General features: G+C 60.6%; 1 protein-coding gene across 1 annotated transcript; it reads right to left on the minus strand.

The window, feature by feature from the left end:
* Positions 1 to 242: 242 nt before the first annotated feature.
* On the minus strand, positions 243 to 7,353 carry LOC132084941 (acyl-coenzyme A thioesterase THEM4-like). The gene is made up of 7 exons (XM_059490244.1): positions 7,333 to 7,353; positions 6,966 to 7,091; positions 6,291 to 6,632; positions 4,771 to 4,939; positions 3,963 to 4,073; positions 2,000 to 2,124; positions 243 to 478 (listed from the first exon to the last, which is right to left on the minus strand). Exons 3-7 carry the CDS (start codon positions 6,499 to 6,501, stop codon positions 417 to 419), a joined length of 678 nt encoding a protein of 225 aa, XP_059346227.1. The 5' UTR covers positions 6,502 to 6,632; positions 6,966 to 7,091; positions 7,333 to 7,353; the 3' UTR covers positions 243 to 416.
* Between the last annotated feature and the right edge of the window lie 676 nt (positions 7,354 to 8,029).

Raw genomic sequence — 8,029 nt, forward strand, 5'->3', positions numbered from 1 at the left:
TTGGGGCACAAAGACCCCGGAGTTCCCAATTTTGGGGTGCAGGGACCCCGAACTCCTCCCCGGTCTCAATTTTGGGGTTCGGGGACCCCCAAATTTCCCAATTTTGGTATTCAGAGACCCCCAAATTTCCCAAGTTTTGGGGCACAAAGACCCCCAAAAGTTCCCAATTTTGGGGTGTCCCCACCCAACTCCCCCTCCCAGGAGCCCAAAGTGACACAAGGGACATGAGGGGTGGTGGCAGTGGCTGTGATGGGCACGGGGACACTTGGGGACACTTGGGGACATGGGGGGGGGGGGGGACATTTGGGGACACCCAGGGGTGGCTGAAGGAGAGCCAGGGTGGCACCGGGGGACAGGGAGGGCACCGAGGGTCACACAGGTGACACAGGAGGTGGCACGGGTGACACGGGTGACAGTCACCGGCCGCTGTCCCCTCCCCGTGGTGGCTCCTTGGGCAGGTCCTGCTGGATGAAGAGCCCTTGGGGACAGAGGGGACACCTCAGGCAGGGACCCACAGTGTCCCCAAGCGTGTCCCCAGCTCCCCCTGCAGTGTCCCCAAGCGTGTCCCCAATGTCCCTCACCGGTGGCCCTGGTGTGCAGCGTTGAGCCCAATGTCCCCAGGATGTGTCCAGTGTCCCCAATGTCCCCAATGTCCCCATGTCCCCTCACCAGGGGCCTTGGCATGCAGCGTTGTCCCCGATGTCCCCGATGTCCCCAATGTCCCCGATGTCCCTGATGTCCCCAGGCTGCCCCAATGCCCCTGATGTCCCCAGTGTCCCCAATGTCCCCTCACCGGTGGCCTTGGCGTGCAGTGTTGTCCCCAATGTCCGTGATGTCCCCAGTGTCCCCAATGTCCCCAATATCCCCAATGTCCCCTGAGTGTCCCCTCACCGGTGGTCTTGGCATGCAGCGTTGTCCCCAATGTCCCCAATATCCCCAGTGTCCCTAATGTCCCCAGTGTCCCCAATGTCCCCAATGTCCCCAGAGTGTTCCCAATGTCCCCAGGCTGTCCCCAATGTCCCTCACCGGTGGCCTTGGCGTGCAGCGTTGTCCACAATGTCCCATTGTCCCTGATGTCCCCAGGCTGTCCCCAACGTCCCTGATGTCCTCAGTGTCCCAATGTCCCCTCACCGGTGGCCTTGGCGTGCAGCGTTCTCCCCAATGTCCCCGATGTCCCCGATGTCCCCAATGTTCCCAATGTCCCCTGAGTGTCCCCTCACTGGTGGCCTTGGCGTGCAGCATTGTCCCCAATGTCCCCAATGTCCCCGATGTCCCTGATGTCCCCTTTGTCCCCAATGTCCCCAGGGTCCCCAATGTCCCCAATGTCCCCAGTGTCCCTGATGTCCCCTTTGTCCCCAATGTCCCCATGTCCCCAGTTTCCCCAGTGTCCCCAATGTCCCCAGTGTCCCCAATGTCCCCAATGTCCCTGATGTCCCCTTTGTCCCCAATGTCCCAATGTCCCCAGTGTCCCCAGTGTCCCCAATATCCCCAGTGTCCCCAATGTCCCAATGTCCCCAGGGTCCCCAATGTCCCCAGTTTCCCCAATGTCCCCAATGTCCCCAGTGTCCCCATGTCCCCAGTTTCCCCAGTGTCCCCAATGTCCCCAGTGTCCCCAATGTCCCCAATGTCCCTGATGTCCCCTTTGTCCCCAATGTCCCAATGTCCCCAGTGTCCCCAGTGTCCCCAATATCCCCAGTGTCCCCAATGTCCCAATGTCCCCAGGGTCCCCAATGTCCCCAGTTTCCCCAATGTCCCCAATGTCCCCAGTGTCCCCATGTCCCCAGTTTCCCCAGTGTCCCCAATGTCCCCAGTGTCCCCAATGTCCCCAATGTCCCTGATGTCCCCTTTGTCCCCAATGTCCCAATGTCCCCAGTGTCCCCAGTGTCCCCAATATCCCCAGTGTCCCCAATGTCCCAATGTCCCCAGGGTCCCCATGTCCCCAGTTTCCCCAGTGTCCCCAATGTCCCCAGTGTCCCCAGTGTCCCCAATGTCCCCTCACCGGTGGCCTTGGCGTGCAGCGTTGTCCCCTCGGCGTCCCACAGGTCACAGCCCAGGAAGAGCTTCCGGCCCTGGTGGCGCTGCAGGGACGCCTTGAGCAGCAGCACCGAGAGCAGGGGGACGGGCCTGGGGACACACGGTGACACAGGGGACACACGGTGACACCGGGGCTCCAAATGCCACCCCTGTCACTGACACTGCCCCTCTGTGTCACCTCTGTGTCGCCCTGTCGCTGTCACAGCCCCCTGAGCAGGGGGACGGGCCTGGGGACAGGAGGTGACATTGGGGCTCCCTGTGCCACCCCTGACAATGACACTGCACCCCCGTGTCACCCTGTCACTGTCACAGCCCCCTGTGCCACCCTGACAATGACACTGCCCCCCGTGTCACCCTGTCACTGTCACAGCCCCCTGTGTCACCCTGTCACTGTCACAGCCCCCTGTGCCACCCTGACAATGACACTGCACCCCCGTGTCACCCTGTCACTGTCACAGCTCCCTGTGTCACCCTGTCACTGTCACAGCCCCCTGTGCCACCCTGACAATGACACTGCACCCCTGTGCCACCCTGACAATGACACTGCCCCCCCGTGTCACCCTGTCACTGTCACAGCCCCCTGTGTCACCCCCTGTGTCACCCCCAGGAACGCCCCGAGCAGGAGCACCGAGAGCAGGGGGACGGGCCTGGGGACAGTGGGGACACACAGGGACACCAGGGCGCCCTGTGCCACCCCCGTCACTGTCACTGCCCCCTGTGCCACCCCTGACAATGACACTGCCCCCCCGTGTCACCCTGTCACTGTCACAGCCCCCCGTGTCACCCTGTCACTGTCACTGCCCCCTGTGCCACCCCTGACAATGACACTGCCCCCAGTGTCACCCTGTCACTGTCACTGCCCCCTGTGCCACCCCTGACAATGACACTGCCCCCAGTGTCACCCTGTCACTGTCACTGCCCCCTGTGCCACCCTGACAATGACGCTGCCCCCAGTGTCACCCTGTCACTGTCACAGCCCCCTGTGCCACCCCTGTCACCCCCAGCAGGAGCACAGTCCCCACGGGGACAGGCCAGGGGACACTGGGGACACAGAGTGACACCAGGGCCTGGTCACTGCCACAGCCCCTGGGTCCCCCCCGCCCGCCTCAGTGTCCCCTTGTGTCCCCAGGCCTGTCCCCCAGGGTCCCCCTGGTCACCCCGATGTCCCTTGTGTGTCACCCCTGGCCACCCCAATGCCACCCTGCGTCCCCCTGTCCCTCCCTTTGTGCCCTCCCGGTCACCCCTGTGTCCCCTGTCACTCTCATGTCCCCTTGTGTCCCTCTGGGTGTGCGTCCCCTCCCCTGGGGACATTTGAGACACCCTTGGGGACACCCTGGGGACATTCAGACCCCCCCCCTTGGAGACACCCCTGACCCTTTGGGGACACTCATACCACCCTTGGGGACATTCGAGACACCCTTGGGGACACCCCTGACCCTTTGGGGACACTCCTGGCCCTTTGGGGACATTCGAGACACCCTTGGGGACACCTCCTGGCCCTTGGGGACACTCCTGGCCCTTGAGGACACTCCTGGCCCTTTGGGGACATTCGAGACACCCTTGGGGACACCCCTGACCCTTTGGGGACACTCCTGGCCCTTTGGGGACATTCGAGACACCCTTGGGGACACCTCCTGGCCCTTGGGGACACTCCTGGCCCTTTGGGGACATCCGAGACACCCTTGGGGACACCTCCTGGCCCTTGGGGACACTCCTGGCCCTTTGGGGACATCCGAGACACCCTTGGGGACACCTCCTGGCCCTTGGGGACACTCCTGGCCCTTTGGGGACATCCGAGACACCCTTGGGGACACCTCCTGGCCCTTGGGGACACCCCTGGCCCTTTGGGGACATCCGAGACACCCTTGGGGACACCTCCTGGCCCTTGGGGACACCCTTGGGGACACGGTGGGGACAGTGGCACTCACTCCAGGTAGTCGATGCTCAGGTTGGCTGTCACCACCCGCCCGGCCACCGCCAGCGCCAGCGTCCCCAGCGAGGTGTCAATGAGGGTGGCGATGGCACCGCCGTGCGCCAGCCTGGGGACACGGGGACAAAACTGGGGACGTTGGGGACAGCAGGGACAGCAGGCACAGCATGGGGACATCGGCGACAGCTGGGGACACTGGGGACATTGGGAGGACATTAGGGACAGCAAGGGGGACATCGGGGACATTGGGGACAGCAGGGGGACATTGGAGACATTGGGGACATTGGGGACAGCAGGGGGACATTGGGGACATTGGGGACAGCAGGGGGACATTGGGGACAGCAGGGGGACACTGGGGACAAAGGGGACATTGGGGACAAGAGGGGACAGGAGGGGGACATGGGGACAGCAGGGGCAGTAGGGACAAAAGGGGACATTGGGGACAGCAGGGGGACAGCAGGGGTGATGTGAAAGGGAGACCAGGGGACATGAGGGTGACAGACAGATGGCAGCAGTGCCACACAGGGGACAGGAGGTGACAATGGGTGACAGGAGGTGACAATGGGTGACAGTAGGTGACAGTACATGACAATAGCTGACAGTAGGGGACAGGAGGTGACAGTAGATGACAGTGGGTGACAGTGGGTGACACTGGGTGACAATGGTGTCACTCACCCCGGTTGTCGCTCCAGGAAGGGCCCCAACTGGCACAGGAGGTGCCAGCAGGTGACAGTGGGTGACAATAGGTGACAGCAGGTGACAGGAGGTGACAGTGGGTGACAGTGGGTGACAATGGTGACACTCACCCCGGGTGTCCCTCCAGGAAGGGCCCCAGCTGGCACAGGCAGCGCAGGCGGCCCTTGGGGACACTCAGGAAGGTGACGAACTCGAAGCCGTCCCCGTCGCCCTCGATGGCCCTCGGGAACAGCCGCGTGTCCCTGTCACCGTCACTGTCACCGGGCAGCCCCAGCATCTCTGCGGGGACAGCGCTGTCACCGGGCTGGGGACACTTGGGGACACTGCAGGGATGGGGACAGGGGGTTTGGGGACATTGGGGACAATAATGACACAGGGACCTACACAGACAGTGATGGCAGCGTTAGGTGACATTGGGGATAGGGTGACACAGGTGACAGTGGTGACAGGTGACACAGTGACACAGGTGACACAGTGACAATGACACAATGACACAGGTGACAATGCCAATGACACAGTTGACAACGACAGTGATACAGTGACACAGGTTACAAAGACAATGACACAATGACACAGTGACAGTGACACAGTGACAATGACACAGTGACAATGACAGTGATACAGTGACACAGGTTACAAAGACAATGACACAATGACACAGTGACAGTGACACAGGTGACAATGACACAGTGACACAGGTTACAGTGACAATGACACAGTGACAGTGACACAGTGACAATGACACAGGGACACAGGTGACAATGACACAATGACACAGGTTACAGTGACAATGACACAGTGACAATGACACAGTGACACAGTGACAATGACAATGTCACTCACATGGCAGGTATCTCCGGTAGCTCGGCACCCGTGTCCAGCCCTCGTCCCGCGCCCGTGGTGACACAGTGACAGTGAACAGCCACACAATGACACAGGTGACAATGACACAGGTGACAATGACACAATGACACAGCGACAATGACAGTGATACAGTGACACAGGTTACAAAGACAATGACACAATGACACAGGTGATAGTGACAGTGACACAGTGACAGTGACACAGGTGACAATGACACAAGTGACAATGACACAGTGACACAGGTGACAATGACACAATGACACAGGTGACAATGACACAGGTGACAGTGACAATGTCACTCACGCGGGTGCAATCTCCGGTAGCTCGGCACCCGTGTCCAGCCCTCATCCCATGCCCATGGTGACACAGGTGACAATGACACAGTGACAATGACACAGTGACACAGGTGACAATGACACAGGTGACAGTGACAATGACACAGTGACACAGGTGACAATGACAATGACACAATGACACAGGTGACAGTGACAATGACACAGTGACAGTGACACAGTGACACAGGTGACAGTGACACAGGTGACAATGACACAGGGACACAGGTGACAGTGACAGTGACAACGTCACTCACGCGGGTGGAATCTCCGGTAGCTCGGCACCCGTGTCCAGCCCTCGTCCCATGCCCATGGTGACACAGGTGACAATGACACAGGTGACAGTGACAATGACACAGTGACACAGGTGACAGTGACACAGGTGACAATGACACAGGGACACAGGTGACAGTGACAGTGACAACGTCACTCACGCGGGTGGAATCTCCGGTAGCTCGGCACCCGTGTCCAGCCCTCGTCCCGCGCCCGCTCCAGCAGCTCCCGGTGCTGCTCCCGCATGCGCTCGCTCCAGCCGGGGTTGGGGACAGCCAGGTCCCGCGGGGGGGGACACCAACGGTGACAGCGGCGCCGGGGACACGGGACAGGGGACAGGAACGGGGCCACCGCCCGAGCGCCGCGCAGCATGGCCGGGGTGGCACCTGTCACCGAGATGTCACCGTGATGTCACCACGATGTCACTGCGATGTCAATGTGATGGCACCGGCGCTGTCACCACGATGTCACCGGAGCATCACTGCGACGTCACCACGATGTCACTGAGACGCCACCACAATGTCACAACGATGTCATTGCGATGTCACCGCAATGTCACCGCAGTGTCACCTCAATGTCACAGTGATGTCATTGCGATGTCACCGCAATGTCACCACAATGTCACGGTGATGTCACCGTGACGTCATCGCAACCTCCCCTTAATGTCACAGCAATGTCACCGTGATGTCACGGTGACATCACCACAATGGCACCACAATGGCACCAGGGTCACAGCGCTTGGTGACAGCGACGGTGACGTCCCTGACGTCGCACAGGGACAATGATGTCACTGCTGGTGTCACACCTGGAGCGAGGTGGCACTGGGGATGTCACACCTGTTTGGTGATGATGTCACTGATGATGTCACACACGGTTGCTGATGTCACACCTGGTTCCTGGTGACATTGGTGATGTCACACCGGCCACCGAGCTCGCTGCCGACGTCACTGCTGCTGTCACACCTGGTCAGTGACGTCAGCCGTGCTGTCACACCCGCCGGTGACGTCACCACCGCGGTCACACCAGCCCCCGCCCCACTGCCCGTGACGTCACCCGCCCGCCCCGCCCCCAGCCGATGTCACCGTGTCCCCCCCGGGTCCCTGCCCCGCTCTGCTCCCCCTGCCCGGCCCTTCCCGCTCTGTCCCCCCGTGTCCCCTCCGTGTCCCCTCCCTGTCCCCTCCCTGTCCTCAGCCCTGCCCGCACCCGCGCTCGCCGAGGCCCCGCCCACCGCCGTGACGTCACGGCGCTTCCGGGTTCCCCGCTTCCGGGGGCGGGGCCTTGCGAGACCGGAAGGGAGTGGTGTGGAGCCGTACGGGGAGAAACCCCATAGAGACCCCATAGAAACCCTATAGAGACCCCATAGAAACCCCATAGAGACCCCATAGAGACCCCATAGAGACCCCATAGAGACCCCATAGAGACCCCATAGAAACCCTATAGAGACCCCATAGAGACCCCATAGAGACCCCATAGAGACCCCATAGAAACCCCATAGAGACCCCATAGAAACCCCATAGAGACCCCATAGAGACCCCATAGAAACCCTATAGAGACCCCATAGAGACCCCATAGAAACCCCATAGAGACCCCATAGAGACCCCATAGAAACCCCATAGAGACCCCATAGAGACCCCATAGAAACCCTATAGAGACCCCATAGAGACCCCATAGAAACCCCATAGAGACCCCATAGAGACCCCATAGAAACCCTATAGAGACCCCATAGAAACCCTATAGAGACCCCATAGACACCCTATAGAGACCCCATAGAAACCCTATAGAGACCCCATAGAGACCCCATAGAGACCCCATAGAGACCCCATAGAGACCCCATAGAGACCCCATAGAGACCCCATAGAAACCCTATAGAGACCCCATAGAAACCCCATAGAGACCCCAT

The sequence above is a fragment of the Ammospiza nelsoni genome, chromosome 28, assembly GCF_027579445.1.
Source record: "Ammospiza nelsoni isolate bAmmNel1 chromosome 28, bAmmNel1.pri, whole genome shotgun sequence".
Taxonomy (NCBI): domain Eukaryota; kingdom Metazoa; phylum Chordata; class Aves; order Passeriformes; family Passerellidae; genus Ammospiza; species Ammospiza nelsoni.

Excerpts from the sequence above, each read along its gene's own strand:
- LOC132084941 (XM_059490244.1), bottom strand. The coding sequence starts at position 6,501 with ATGCTGCGCGGCGCTCGGGCGGTGGCCCCGTTCCTGTCCCCTGTCCCG. Across the intron at positions 4,074-4,770 it reads TTCCTGGAGGGACACCCGGG|GCTGGCGCACGGCGGTGCCA; the intron begins GTGAGTGTCACC and ends CCGTGTCCCCAG. Across the intron at positions 479-1,999 it reads GCTGCACGCCAAGGCCACCG|GGCTCTTCATCCAGCAGGAC; the intron begins GTGAGGGGACAT and ends TCTGTCCCCAAG.